The sequence below is a fragment of the Cervus canadensis genome, chromosome 26 (assembly GCF_019320065.1).
Source record: "Cervus canadensis isolate Bull #8, Minnesota chromosome 26, ASM1932006v1, whole genome shotgun sequence".
NCBI classification, from domain to species: Eukaryota; Metazoa; Chordata; class Mammalia; order Artiodactyla; family Cervidae; genus Cervus; species Cervus canadensis.
In genome coordinates, this window is record NC_057411.1 from 37,971,022 (window position 1) to 37,986,505 (window position 15,484).

Here is a 15,484-nt window from a genome sequence, read left to right on the forward strand (position 1 = left end):
TTTTTTTGTAACACTAAATGATGTATCAGGAAAAGTTATATATATTGTTGGCTAAATGATAACCAAGCAGTTGAAGGGAGTTATTTGTAAATTGACAGTGAATTTTTCACTAAGTAAAGTCAGTGCATGCTAAGTCACTTAGTGGTATCTGACTCTTGACCCTATTAATGTAGAAGTGCATGGTTTTATACTTAAAAGATTAGCAAATATCTGGGCCAACTACCAGTATTTAGAAGACACAGGCTTTTCCCTGCTTGTCAGGGAAGGGGAAAGAACAGTAAATTAGTATATAATTTCTTCAAGTGGCAACTGAAAACATTATTAACATATAGATTTTTTTAACATGGTCCCAATTCTTGGAAACACTTTTGAAATTTTAAAATCTCTGAAATCATGAAGGGTTACAAAATCGTAGTCACTGATATTATTGCTTTCTTAATGTAAGCTAAGTAATAGTGAAAAGTAAAGTCTCTCAGTTGTGTCCAACTCTTTGCGACTCCATGGACTGTAGCCCACCAGGCTCCTCCATCCATGGGATTTTCTAGGCAAGACTACTGGAGTGGGTTGCCATTTCCTTCTCCAGGGGATCTTTCCAACCCAGGGATTATTTTTAATTATTAAAATTATTAAATACAGAAATAATTGTGGTGGAAATGTGTGGTTCAAGGACATAGTATTTAAATTTATTTTGGTGCGAGAACTGAAGACTATATTATAAATTTGTTTTGTTGTCATAGCTTAATTCAAAAGTCAGAAGAAAAGAAGACTGAGGATGATGAAATAACATGGGGAAGTGATGAATTGCCAATAGAAACAACAGAACATGAAGATTCCAATAAAGGCAAGAAATTTATTAGCAACTTTTAATCAAAGACAATAGATAGAAAATATAAGTGTTTGAGAATTACAGTTTTCAGAATATATAGATATGTTATTTCACCATAGGTCTACGTTATTAGATTCTATACATAAAGTTAAATCACATACACAAACATCAATGTTCATTTATATGACCAGATTTTTTGCACAGTTATTAGAATAAAATTATCAGTGGCTTGGAATAATACACGTAAATAGATGTATCAGTTCAGTTCAGTCACTCAGTCGTGTCCGACTCTTTGCAACCCCATGAATCGCAGCATGCCAGGCCTCCCTGTCCACTCCCGGAGTTTACTCAAACTCATGTCCATCGAGTCAGTGACACCATCCAGCCATCTCATCCTCGGTTGTCCCCTTCTCCTCCTGCCCCCAGTCCCTCCCAGCATCAGGGTCTTTTCCAATGAGTCAATTCTTTGCATGAGGTGGCCAAAGTATTGGAGTTTCAGCTTCAGCATCAGTCCTTCCAGTGAACACCCAGGACTGATCTCCTTTAGGATGGACTGGTTGGATCTCCTTGCAGTCCAAGGGATCACCAGCCCAGGTTGGATGCATGAGACAAGTGCTCGGGGCTGGTGCACTGGGAAGACCCAGAGGGATGGGGTGGGGAGAGAAATGGGAGGGGGGATCGGGATGGGGAATACATGTAAATCCATGGCTGATTCATGTCAATGTATGGCAAAAACCACTACAATATTGTAAAGTAATTAGCCTCCAACTAATAAAAAGTAAATGGAAAAAAAAAAAAGTCTTCTCCAGCACCACAGTTCAAAAGCATCAATTTTTCGGCTCTCAGCTTTCTTCACAGTCCAACTCTCACATCCATACATGACCACTGGAAAAACCACAGCCTTGACCAGACGGATCTTTGTTGGCAAAGTAACGTCTCTGCTTTCTAACATGCTGTCTAGGTTGGTCATAACTTTCCTTTCAAGGAGTAAGCATCTTTTAATTTCATGGCTGCATTCACCATCTGCAGTGATTTTGGAGCACAAAAAAATAAAGTCTGACACTGTTTCCACTGTTTCCCCATCTATTTCCCATGAAGTGATGGGACCAGATGCCATGATCTTAGTTTTCTGAATGTTGAAATTTAAGCCAACTTTTTCACTCTCCTCTTTCACTTTCATCAAGAGTCTTTTTAGTTCCTCTTCACTTTATGCCATAAGGATGGTGTCATCTGCATATCTGAGGTTATTGATATTTCTCCCGGCAATCTTGATTCCAGCTTGTGCTTCTTCCAGCCCAGCATTTCTCATGATGTACTCTGCATATAAGTTAAATAAGCAGGGTGACAATATACAGCCTTGATGTACTCCTTTTCCTATTTGGAACCAGTCTGTTGTTCCATCTCCAGTTCAAACTGTTGCTTCCTGACCTGCATATAGGTTTCTCAAGAGGTGGGTCAGATGGTCTGGTATTCCCATATCTTTCAGAATTTTCCACAGTTTATTGTGATCCACACAGTCAAAGGCTTTGGCATAGTCAATAAAGCAGAAATAGATGTTTTTCTGGAACTCTCTTGCTTTTTCGATGATCCAGCGGATGTTGGCAATTTGATCTCTGGTTCCTTTGCCTTTTCTAAAACCAGCTTGAACATCTGGAAGTTCACGGTTCACGTATTGCTGAAGCCTGACTTGGAGAATTTTGAGCATTACTTTACTAGCGTGTGAGATGAGTGCAATTGTGCGGTAGTTTGAACATTCTTTGGGATTGCCTTTCTTTGGGATTGGAATGAAAACTGACCTTTTGTATAGACACATAGGAATACAAAGTCAAAATTTTGCCATCTTGGAATAAGAAGTCAAGGACCACCTTTTATTTATAGCAAAGTAGGAAGAACAGCTGAAAGACAGGAAAATGTTTAAGAGCAAAAATCAATTGGTCTGTCCTCACTCTTACTGCCTCTTTCTTTTAATCTGAGCTAACAGAGCAATAAAGTTTCATCTAGTGTTAAACTTCTCTTTTATCATGTAAGGAAATGTTATAACATCATGGTTTTGTAATTTGAAGTCGTTGTTGAAAAAAACTAAAGAAGTTGAATTAATACTTTTTTGATTTAGGTAGATTGTTGGTATCAAAGGAAATGCTAAAATCCTGTAGCACAGATTCATCCCTCCAGCCTCTGAGCTCCTGTTGCATTCACACTCAGTCTTGTAAAAGTTCGCAGTTATTTCATATGATTGAATTTTGTATTCACAACTAGCCTTCACCCTAGACAGACGTTAAGCTTCTTGAGTATCCCCCGGCAGTGCCTGGAATTGCTGTTGCTTGCACAGTAGCTGCATCATCAAAATCCTCCTATCAACTGATTGATGTAATTAAAGCTACACTTGTGCCGACTATAGCAAGAAGTCTCTCCTACATTTTTTCCCAGATAACAGTTGTCTTCTGTTATCAGCAGTTTCCATAGACAGTGCAGATACTAAATTAGACACACACCACTTCCTTAGACACTGATATCACTTGTTTGATAAACTTCTAAAGACCCTAAGGATTTCATTTGCGTGGAGAACACTATTAAATGCCAGAGATAGTGGCACTGAGTACCACGGATGGGTAGAGAGAGGAAAAATCAGTGTTTCCAGGGCAGTGTTCCCTTGTAAGGAATTTCTGGAGCATCCCGTCTTCATTTTTCTTCCATGTGCTTGGAAGCCGATTTAAATGCAAAGTAAAAACAGGACTAAATACATGTTTATCAAGTAAACAGTGCCATTTGAATCCAGAGAAACAGAAACAGTTTAAACTCCTTTAGAAATGTTTAAGTAATTGAGAGTCAAGAGCCCTGAAGAACTCCGAACATTCAGCAAGGAGTTCCCTTGAAAGTTGGGTACAAGGATCTTGCTATGGCCAGGATTTCCCTTTGTTGATTGTAGATATCTGCCTACCTGCTAATGCTATTGCCTTATTAATTCCAATACTCTCAACTTTTGTAAAAACCAGATGAGGTGAGGATAAGTTCAAATTAGTTCTCTTATTGGCTAAATTAGTTCTGGGGGAATTTTTTTTAATTAACTGGTGTCTTCTTTTTAGAGCATCCCTTTCTGACAAATGAGGAACTCACCACACTCCCCATCGTCAAAGTTCTTCCCTCCGGGAAATACACTGGTGCCAAGCTGAAGTCAGTCATTCGAATGTTGCGGGGTTTACTCGACCAAGGAATCCCATCTAAGGAGCTGGAGGTAACGAGCTTCTGACAATGGTTCTTTCTCAGACGAAGTTTTATGCAAGGTTAAGAGAAATTTTGAAAAATTTGAAAATGTCTGCTTCTTTACAACCTCCAACTATAAAACACCATCTAGTCATTTCTAGCATCCTCAGTCACTCAGTCGTGTCTGAGTCTTTGCGACCGCATGAACTGTAACCCTGCCAAGCTCCTTTGTCCATGGGATTTTCCAGGCAAGAATACTGGAGTGGGTTGCCATTCATTTCTAGCCGTAAATTAATTTTTCTGATTAGAATCCTAATAGAATAATTTAAAGGAATCTCTTTAGACATTTTGGAGCTTGATAAATCTCCTTGAAGAATATCCTTATATTAAGAAGGAGAGTTTTTTTAAAAAGCCAAGTATCAATTCTAACCATCCACTAAACTTCATAGTTAATACACTATAGATGTGATGCATCATTTGCAACAGTTTATTGATTTAGTACTGGGATTTTAGGCTGATTTGTATTAACAGGACATAACTATTTCTAAACAAAGTTTGCCCTAATCAATAGTCAGTTTTGCTGCCTGTACATTTAAAGCATTTGTAATCGTTACAATGAATTACTGTTTATCTCAAATTTAATTTTATTTCTATTTTTAACAGAATCTTCAAGAATTAAAACCTTTGGATCAATGTCTAATTGGACAGACGAAGGAAAACAGAAGGAAGAACCGATATAAAAATATACTGCCCTGTAAGTTCCAATTTGGTTTCAAATAAAATGTATGTGTAATATAATTTTAACCAGTTTAAAACTTAACGTGCTAGTTTATCACTCACATAAGTGTGCACACACACAGAGACATACATCCAGAGATTTACATCAGTAACAAATAAATTTATATATAGTGTGTGAACTCTTTTCAAAGTTTCTATGTATTCTGAAAATTGATTAGGGGAATCTTAAATGTATCTTCAGACATTCATGAATTTTTAAGGTCTTTCTAAAAATATTAAATGGCTTCTGGATAAGCAATTTCTTAGTTCATGTGTCATAGTCAGATCTATATATTCCACATTTTAAGCACAGAGAAATGTCTGTGGTCCATAACAGTTGTGTATGTGCATGTGGCCAGTGTGGGACTACCACATTGCATTGTCCTTTGAATTGTTTCAGATACCACATGGAAAAACTAGTGTTCCTTTTTACCCATCCCATTTCACCAATCAACATGTGACTTTTTAAAAATATATATGAATATGTGTATATAACTAAAATACTAACATCTAGCAACTTCTTATAATAATCATGAGTCATATTTACATATATTGGCATATTGAATTATATCACATGACACATTGACCTTATCTTTGCCAGGAAGTTATAACTTCAAAGATAAATAACAGAACCAATCATGACAAACATGCAATAAAGATAACACAATTGAATTTTTTCAGTCAGGGTAGAAGATACAAAATTCATTTAGAAAAACCTCCTTTAAGAGTTTAATTTCTTATAAATCAAATGCATTTCAAGAAAATTTTTTTAAAAAGAATTGAATCTTAGACAAAATTTTTAAATGGAATAAATAAAAATGGAATAGAGCATGGTTTGACATAAAGTACATGATGATTATTTTAGGAATATAAAAAAATGGCCAGACTAGTATCTCAAAGCATAATGGGATAAATCAAGAATTACTGAGTGGATTTGCTTCTGTGGAACAAGAAACAGAAGTCAAGTAATAGAAGGGCAGTTGATAGAGGATTTTGAAATCTATTACTAAATGTCATAATTTGGCAATCACAGAAATAACCAGTTAAATTTGTGAATATTTAAACTAGAAATTACTTCCAATGTATAAGTCCATACAAATTAATTCTCTTGGATAAGATGGCTTATATAGTGCTCACTTCGGCAGCACATATACTAAAATTGGAGTGATACAGAGAAGATTAGCATGGCCCCTGCGCAAGGATGACATGCAAATTCGTGAAGCATTCCATGTTTTTAATGGACTATTACTCAGCCATAAAAAGGAACACATTTGAGTCTGTTCTAATGAGGTGGATGAACCTAGAACCTATTATACAGAGTGAAGTGAGTCAGAAAGAGAAAGATAAATACTGTATTCTAACACATACAAACGGAATCTAGAAAAATGGTACTGAAGAAGTTATTTACAGGGCAACAATAGAGAAACAGACATAGAGAATAGACTTATGGACATGGGGAGAGGGCAGGAGAGGGTGAGATGTATGGAAAAAGTAACATGGAAACTTACATTACCATATGTAAAATAGACAGCCAACAGGAATTTGCTGTATGGCTCAGGAGACTCAAACAGGGGCTCTGTATCAACCTCTAGGGTGGGATGGGGAGGGAGATGGGAGGGAGTTCAAAATGGAGGGGATATGTGTATACCTGTGGCTGCTTCATGATGATGTTTGACAGAAAACAGCAAAATTCTGCAAAGCAATTATCCTTCAATAAAAAATAAATTAAAAAAAAAAACATGGCTTATATAAACTTTTCACTGGGGAACCTGCTTTGAAAATTTATGTTTTGACTATATGAAATTACAATGCCTGGAGAATGAAGCAACCTACCTTTTTATTTATTGCATTAGTTTATTATTTTGGCTGCTTATTTAAAGGAATAAAATTAGATAAGCAAGCATTAATTGTGCCAATCATATTTGTAATAAGTACTTTAGTAAATTTCCCAACTTGGGGGGAAACTCACTGAGTAACATCTTAAATATACTTGCAACATGAGGGAAATGTACAACATTATTTCATTGTACTACACGTTGAAAACATGCCTTTAGTAAAATATGTTTGTGATTTCATCTGTGGTTATGAGGAAAGTCTCAATCTTTGACTCACCTAGTCTGTGAGGCTCTTGTTTAAAAATGCATGATACAGATGACTGTGTATTGTGATGGGAAATTCACAGATGACGCTACCAGAGTGCCTCTGGGAGATGAAGGTGGATATATCAACGCCAGCTTCATCAAGATACCAGTGGGGAGAGAAGAGTTTGTCTACATCGCCTGCCAAGGACCTCTCCCCACAACCGTTGGAGATTTCTGGCAGATGATTTGGGAACAGAACTCCACAGTGATAGCCATGATGACCCAAGAAGTAGAAGGGGAAAAAGTCAAATGCCAGCGCTATTGGCCTAACGTCCTAGGCAAATCGACCATGGTCAGCGACAGACTTCGACTGGCTCTCGTGAGAGTACAGCAGCTGAAGGGCTTCGTAGTGAGGGCAATGACCCTGGAAGACATTCAGGTGCGTGGGTTCAGTCTTTCCATGATTACATCAGTGTCTTTCTCTGAATAAAAGCTAATAATTTGAGTCCCATTTCAGTGGAACTATTCCACCTATTATTTTTAATCTAATAGAAACTTTACTGTGACCCTCATCATGAATTCTGCAAGTTTCCTCCAGTATGTTGTTTAGTGACTAAGTCATGTCCAACTCTTTTGCAACCCCCTGGACTGTAGCCCGCCAGACTCCTCTGTCCATGGGATCTCCCAGGCAGGAATACTGCAGAGGGTTGCCATTTCCTTCACCAGGGGATCTTCCTAGCCCAGGGATCAAATTCGCATGTTCTGCATTGGCAGGTGGATTCTTTACCACTGAACAACCAGGAAAGCCCTTCCTCCAGTATATACTGTATTAAAATGAAAATGGAAATGCAGGACTTTTACAGAATCAACCACCATCCTTTGCTTGGTGTGATAGCACAGAACAGCTCAGAAACTATGTGCTAGAAACTCTTTTTTTTTTAAAGGTCAAACCTCTAAGTATGCTCAAGAAAACTTTTTTTAAAAAAATCTCCACATGGAAAATAATCCCCTACAAAGACAACATCTTTTAATATAGGGACAATTGTAGCATACGTGTTTGTTAATCAGGTAATTCCGATTGCTCCACCTAAGCACTGAACAAATTATCTTGAGTTAGATAAGTGGTTATACCTGAAGTTAAGCTTCTACTGCTTCTTCACCTCCACATACCCTCACATTTTTTCCTTCCTCCACCCAGTAATGCTAACTTGGTTTGAGTAATTTGTTTCCTATTGGAGTTTTAACTTTGTTAAAGAATAATTTTATTTTCATAGAAACAAAGTTTATTGACTCATGTTGGTGGCATGTAAACAGAGCCTGAGAATTTCCTTCATGATTTCTAATTCATGATTTTACAAAGATTATACCTCTGTATTCATTTACACCAGCCTATTTCATTAGAAGGACTGATGTTGAAGCTGAAACTCCAATACTTTGGCCACCTCATGCGAAGAGTTGACTCATTGGAAAAGACCCTGATGCTAGGAGGGATTGGGGGCAGGAGGAGAAGGGGACGACAGAGGATGAGATGGCTGGATGGCATCACCGACTCGATGGGCATGAGTTTGAGTAAACTCCGGGAGTTTGTGATGGACAGGGAGGCCTGGCGTGCTCTGGTTCATGGGGTCACAAAGAGTTGGACATGACTGAGCAACTGAACTGAGCTGAACTGAATGCATTACTTGGGGTAATGCCTGGTGCCTGAGATGGTAAAGAACCTGCCTGCCGTGTGGGAGACCCAGGTTTGATCCCTGGGTCAGGAAGATCCCGTGGAGAAGGGAATCACTCGCTATCGACTCCAGTTCAGTTCAGTCTCTCAGTCATGTCTGACTTTGCAGCTCCATGGACTGCAGCACTCCAGGCTTCCACTCCAGTATGCTAGCACAATTGTTTGATATTTCTTAAACGACTTATTTAATCAACACGTTTATAGAGCTTAGACTTTTTTATAGAATCTGGGGATTCAGAAGTTAATCATACAACCAAAGGAAATTGCTGACCTCATGGAAAGTAATTTCTAATAAGATACTGATGTTATGATACTGATACTGATGCTATGAGAAAAACACCATCACGGGGACATTGTGGGGAATGAACCGTTTCAGTCAGAAAGAGCAAGTGCAAAGGCCCTGAGACAAGACTGTGCCTAGTGTTTTTAAAGAACCAAGAGGGCCCTATGCTGGAGCAAAGTGGCCAGGAGAAAGAGGTTAGGTGTGAGAGGAAGCCGGACCACATCTGTAGGGCTTTTAGGCCCCTGCAATGACTGTGGCTTTTACCTGAGTGAATTTGAAAAGGGGTCATTTTTTTTTAAAAAAAGGTTGTTATTCATAACAAAACATAATTTGCTTTTAGGGTTTCCAAAAAGTAGTTTTTACCAATATTTAAAGCATGGATCTAGTAACCTTTTTTATTTTTCATTGGAGGATAATTGCTTTACAATGTTGTGTGGGTTTCTGCCATACCACAATCTAGTAACCTCCTTTATAAAGGTCCTCCCTGTGTTGTCTGATGGAGTCTCTTTGTCTCTTCCATTTTTATCTGGATCTAATCCAACAGACCAGGCAAAATTTAAAAGGACAAAATAATAAGAATTAATTATATGTGAATGACGTAGTACACCTTTATCTACTTATTCTGTTGTACAATTTCAGACAGGAGAAGTACGACATATTTCTCATCTGAATTTTACTGCCTGGCCAGACCACGATACACCTTCCCAGCCAGACGACTTGTTGACGTTTATCTCCTACATGAGACACGTTCACAGATCCGGCCCAATTATCACACACTGCAGCGCGGGCATTGGACGTTCAGGGACCCTGATATGCATAGATGTGGTTCTAGGATTAATCAGTCAAGATCTTGAAGTGAGTACAGGATGTGTTGTGATCTCAGAATTTTTTATTCATTAGTTTGTATGAATGACAGTTTTCTTACTACATAGAATTGTATTTTAGTAAACTTTCAAAACTGCATAGGGCATAATCAAGAAGAAAATAATATTCCAAACTTACATTTGTTTTACTGGGATTTTTTTAACCATGTATTTAAAGCCCCTTATGTGGTATTGCATTTTTACTCTGTATAGTCTTTAGACTTGTGTAAGATATTCGTTGCTGTTATCACACTTTTAGAGACAGAAATACTGAAGCGCCAAAGAAAGTGTATCTTTGAAATGAAAAAGTTTTATTTTGTTGTTATTGTTACCTATAGGTGAGAAACACATACTTTATTATACAAATTGATACTGAATTGTCTATCTATAAGCAATTACTCCTGATTTTTCAAATTACTACTAAATAAGCAAAGTTAATAAGTATAATCTTACTTCAAACCTAAATTAGTATAAGTCATGCTTAAAATGTTATGATATCTTCCTATACATAAAATGTAACTAATCATTCTCTCTTAAAGAATTTGCCAAGAACCGTACTATCTTGCTCTTCACACTCTCATGATAATTTAAGTAGGACAAAGCAAAATAGTCTGTTTCTCCCTTGGGAATATAAAAAGATCAGGTATTTTATTCTGAGCAGCAAAATATAGGAAAAATAGTTAATGGAGACACTAGAAAGTAACGTTCCAAAGGAAAGAGAATTCCTATTGGGGATTTTCTAATAGAATAAACTTCCTGATTCTTAGAAAGATCATAAATAAAATTATCAAATGATGGCAAAGTCAGTTCACCAACTTATTTTGTCTGGAAGAGTTTCTCAAGACTAATAGAAGGGAAAGGAGATTGGGGCGAAGAAACCTATATAAGCCACTCCTTGGTGAATCTTCGGGGTTCAAAGTCAGTTATCATTTTTATATAACATACAGACACTGTTTCCTTCGGCAGTTCGACATCTCCGACTTAGTGCGCTGCATGCGACTACAGAGACACGGAATGGTTCAGACAGAGGTGAGTGTCGTCTCGTACCTTCTGATGAAGATTTTTGTGAAAGTATTTCTAGGGCTGTCTTTTTTCAATGTTGCCTTTTAGTTTGAAAAACAAGAAAATGCAATACCAACAATGAATACATTACAGAGGATAGGATGGCACATTGGGGGCAAAAATTTGAGGTGGGACAAAATAGCATGTAATTAGTGGCATTTCCTCCCCAGTTCCAACCTAAAAAAGAGAGAGAAGGTAATATTTTTGCTACAGAATTTTCCTGAGGGAATAGATTCAGCAACATTGACTTGAAGGCAGAAAGGGGGTCTGGAGTTCTTAGCTTGGAAAAGAGTTCATTTATCCTCTGCTTTGGTCATTTTCATTTCTCTTACCTAAAGTCAAAAGATAGGTTATATCACCCACTGACCTGCAGACATGGGTCCTTCCCAGGGACTACATGACGTAGAGTGTCTGTCCACTCTGCGTAGTTCCACTATCCTTTTTGTTTATATTGGGAGGGGAATACATTGCACAATTCTGTATCCCATGTCTTACATTCAACCCTATAACCATTTTTCCATATTTTCAAAATTGCTCAAACATCACTTCCAGTAGTGGTGAAGCTATATATATCAGCATATATTCACACTATACATCTGGTCTTCTCTTCCTCTCTCTCTTTTTCCTCTTTTTTTTTTTGTCTGGTGTGGAAGCTGTGTTCATATATCTATTAATTTATATTTCTCTACCTCCCAAAGAATACAAAAGTTTGCTATTTTTAAAATTAAAACTTGCCACCTTTCCTTTCATATACCTTTTAAATTCAAATTAGGTCTTCTAAATATTAAGCTGATTCATAGCCAATTTTTTTAGGTAAAGAAAACATATTAAAAAAATTCATCTTTAGATACAGGAACTTCAATTGTTCAGCAGATATTTATTAAGTGCCTACTATATGCCAGGCACTCTTCTAAGTGCTTGGAGCATGTCAGTGAATAAGATGAATAACAAAGATCTTCTGCCAGAATAAAAGATCTTCTAGTGGATGGTGATGAACAAGGCAGATAATAAATCCATTAACTGTACTCAGTTAAGATATAAGTTATGATATAAGATCTTTGAAAGTGATAAGTGCTTTAGAAGGAAAAAGGGTGGAGTAGAGGATGAGTCATGGCAGGCTGGGTGATATTTTACATCGAGTGGTACCACTGAGGATGTAACTCCTTGAGCAAAGATGTGAAGGACGTGAAGCAGGCGGTCATGTGGATGTCTGGGAGAAAAAACCTTGCAGGCAGACAGAATCACCTTCCAGAGCGTGTCTTCTGTGTTCAAGAGTAGTCACAACCCGTGTGGCTGAGGCAGAGGGAGCAGGAGGGGGAGGTGTGAGAGGAGGTGATGGGGCCAGAGCTTGGGGCTTCCGTCTGAGTGAGATGGAGGCATCACCGGATTGTCAGTATGGAATGATGTGAGCTAACTCCCATCTTAAAGGACCACTCCGGCTGCTGCTGGGAAGGAGGGTGCAGGGTTAGAAACCAGAGGACCGCAAGTATCACCAAAGCACAAAAAATAGAGGTGGCCCACCCATCAGAGACAACGTCAGTTAGCACTCACCCAACCCGCCCCCCAGGCTTCTTCCTTCCACATTTTGTCAGTCGGGTTTCTGTTCCTTGGCATTTTCATGACACTGCACAATTCTGTATCCTGCTTTTACTTTCAACCTTATGACACAGCTTTTCCATATTTTCAAAATTACTCAAACATCGCTTCCAACAGTGGTGAAGCTATATATCATATATTCAGACTATTTAGCTAAAGTCTGCTCTCCTTCTCTTTTTTTTTTTTTTTGGCTCTAGGATCAATATATTTTCTGCTATCAAGTCATCCTTTATGTCCTGACACGTCTTCAAGCTGAAGAAGAGCAAAAAGAGCAGCCCCAGCCTCTGAAATGACATGAGAAGAACAGCCTTCTAGATGTCTGTCCATTTCTTTGCTCTCTACTTAAAGGTCACAGGACAGCAAGTCCATAAAACCTCATTATGCTTATTCTCCTCTACCTTAGAGGGGTGTTCTTAATAACAGTAAATAATGGTGACATGCTGTATTTTTACAGCTGCTTCAACCTGTGATAAGTATCAGAGATTTTTTTAACACTAACTAAATAATGCAGATCTTAGGGATGATTAAGGCAGCATTTGATTATAGACATATCGAGTCTATTTTTCATGCACCAATCTTGTTTATAGCAAAATTATTTTCCAGTATTTTTTTAAAAACTAGAGCTATTTTATAGGGGATACTTGAAGCCAGTATTTAAGCTTTAAATGACAGTAATATTGGCATAGAAAAAAAGGTAGCAAACGTTTACTGTATCAATTTCTAATGTTTACTATCTAGAACTTCCTGTAATATATTTATATACTTTTCCATGAATATAGAGATACCAAATATGTTTGTAACTGCATCATGTTATACATCAGCTCACTTTGTAAATAAAAATACACCTTAAAACATGAACAAGCCAAAAGTGTGTGCAAACAAGTCTAACATTTTCAGTGTGCTGTTTTTTAACAACATCTAGGACCCTGTGAAGGCAAGAACTTCTGGACTCCAACTTCCCATCTCCCCATTTGGTCCCAGTCATGCCAACCACAGAGACTGGGATTATTGTTGGAACCCCTGGAGATCTTCTGCAGGCTTCTGATGTGAGAGTCAGGTACTGACTAAAAGTGGCTAAGAAATTCAGTCTCCCTTCCTGCCTCCTCCCCATAAGCCTAACTGATACCTGAATCAGAATTTTCAAGTCCTAGTTGTTGCAAAACTCAGAATATTTTGCTGACAAGGGGTAATGAAAGAAAACAGTATCATGCTTCCTGGGAGGTTGATATTGATTCTGCCTGAAGGAAGCAGCTTCCCAGGCGGCGCTAGTGGAAAAGAACCTGCCTGCCATTGCAGGAGACGTAAGAGACTTGGGTTTGACCCCTGAGTGGGGAAGATCCCCCCGGAGGGACGGCATAGCAACCCACTCCAGTATTCCTGCCTGAAGAATCCCGTGGACAGAGAAGCCTGGCAGGCTATAGTCCATAGGGTCGCAAAGAGTCAGACATGACTGAAGCGACTTAGCATGCTGCACAAAGGGAAGAGATCGGCTTTGAAGGACCCACTTCCGATTCTCGCTACCGAACGTGTTCCACTAACTCCTAGTTCTGACAGCATTCCTCCACTCTGCCATGAGTGACAGCATCCCAAGACCCTGGAAACTGTTTGGTTCCTCTTCATAGGATTGACCGATTCTGAGCTAATTAACTGGAATGTCTGATCTTACCCAAGATCTACTGGGAACTACTCCTGAAGAGCTGAGGCTATTTAAAGGCAGAAGACAACATCAGGAAATGCACGAAAGTCCACAGGGATATGGCTGAGTCCTCACCAGGCAGCAGGTTTGAGTCCTACCTCACAAGTGGCAGGACTACCCTGGTGACTCAGAAGGTAAAGAGTCTGCCTGCAATGCAGGAGATCCAGGTTCAAGCCCTGGGTCAGGAAGATCCCCTGGAGAAGGGAATGCAACCCGTTCCAGTATTCGTCCCTGGAGAATCCCATGGACAGTGGAGCCTGGTGGGCTGCAGTCCATGGGGTCACGAAGAGTCCTGAAAGTGAACACTTTCAGCTCACTTTCACTTTTTGGAAGTAGCTCTGAATCTAGCAAGAGAAGCATACTTCATCACCATCATTCCCACTTCCATCAGAACAGTTTCTACAGACTGGGTCGTAGTAAAAGATTTGGAGTCGGGGGGTGGGGGGGTTTCTGTTGCTTTAAAAGCTATTTGGAAACTCCTGAGTGGGCTGGAATCATGAGACCTTGTTTTCCGGTCATAATAAGCACAGGAAAGGAGGCCAGCAGGGTCCGGGAGCCAGGACAGCTGGAGGTGATTAGCTCCCATCCGAAGTTCACAGAGATGGGCGGGGGAAAGCTGGAGAAGGATGCTTTTTCTGGAAAGAACGTAGCTAGGAAATGCAAACTGGGGGAAGAAAATGTGAGTTTCACTTTAGAAAGCATGCTGAGGCCACAAAGCCAGGGCGGCACGTGGAAGCACTCAGCAAACGAATGAATAACTACAACGCGGCTCCTAACACACGTTAGATAGCTAAGTACCAGAACACATACACCCAAACAGAATGGCTCAGACACAACCGAAGTTTATCTAAGAGTTCTGGGTAGGCGAAGAGCTCGGCAGACTACCTTTCCTCCCTCCAGTTGGTAGGAGCCCAGGCTGATGGAGTTTCTGTAATCAACACAGAGTTTCCAAGGTCATCGTGAGAATCATCTCCATACCCCCAGCCAGCAAAGGGGGAAAGGCTATGGAGGGACGCCTATGGGGGATCTTTTGAGCTGGGCAGCCTGGAAGCAAAGCACATTTCTGCCACTCATTCTATCAGCAAGAACTGGTCAAACAGCATCCCTGAGCACAAAGAAGCTGCGAAATGAGTTGGCTGAGCAGCTGATCCCAGTGACAGGACAACTACACAAAAGGAGAAGCACAAGTAGTGATGGAATCTATAAAACTGAACTAAAGTTGCATATTCTACAAAGTATATCTTAGTATGGTCCTGAGCACTATAAGATTGGATGTATCATTTTTGTCCCCAAGTTTGTTATATGTATTAGTAGAACTATTTCTGTATTACGATAAAAAGGAGAGAAATGGTTATTGAGAAAAGGACAGG

General features: G+C 39.1%; 1 protein-coding gene and 1 non-coding gene across 11 annotated transcripts in view; both read left to right on the forward strand.

The window, feature by feature from the left end:
• PTPN13 (protein tyrosine phosphatase non-receptor type 13) overlaps window positions 1-13,286 on the forward strand; it is a 209,870-nt gene extending 196,584 nt beyond the window's left edge. For all 10 annotated transcript variants that reach the window (XM_043448301.1, XM_043448303.1, XM_043448309.1 and 7 more), the window contains 7 exons: window positions 738-841; window positions 3,910-4,058; window positions 4,691-4,781; window positions 6,987-7,324; window positions 9,537-9,752; window positions 10,727-10,789; window positions 12,616-13,286. In XM_043448301.1, coding sequence (XP_043304236.1) covers window positions 738-841; window positions 3,910-4,058; window positions 4,691-4,781; window positions 6,987-7,324; window positions 9,537-9,752; window positions 10,727-10,789; window positions 12,616-12,711 — 1,057 coding nt within the window. In that variant the 3' untranslated portion in view covers window positions 12,712-13,286. The remainder of the gene's footprint in view (window positions 1-737; window positions 842-3,909; window positions 4,059-4,690; window positions 4,782-6,986; window positions 7,325-9,536; window positions 9,753-10,726; window positions 10,790-12,615) is intronic.
• LOC122428538 lies at window positions 5,934-6,040 on the forward strand. Its single transcript, XR_006265756.1, has one exon. It is a non-coding gene; the product is annotated as a U6 spliceosomal RNA (small nuclear RNA).
• Window positions 13,287-15,484: the final 2,198 nt, after the last annotated feature.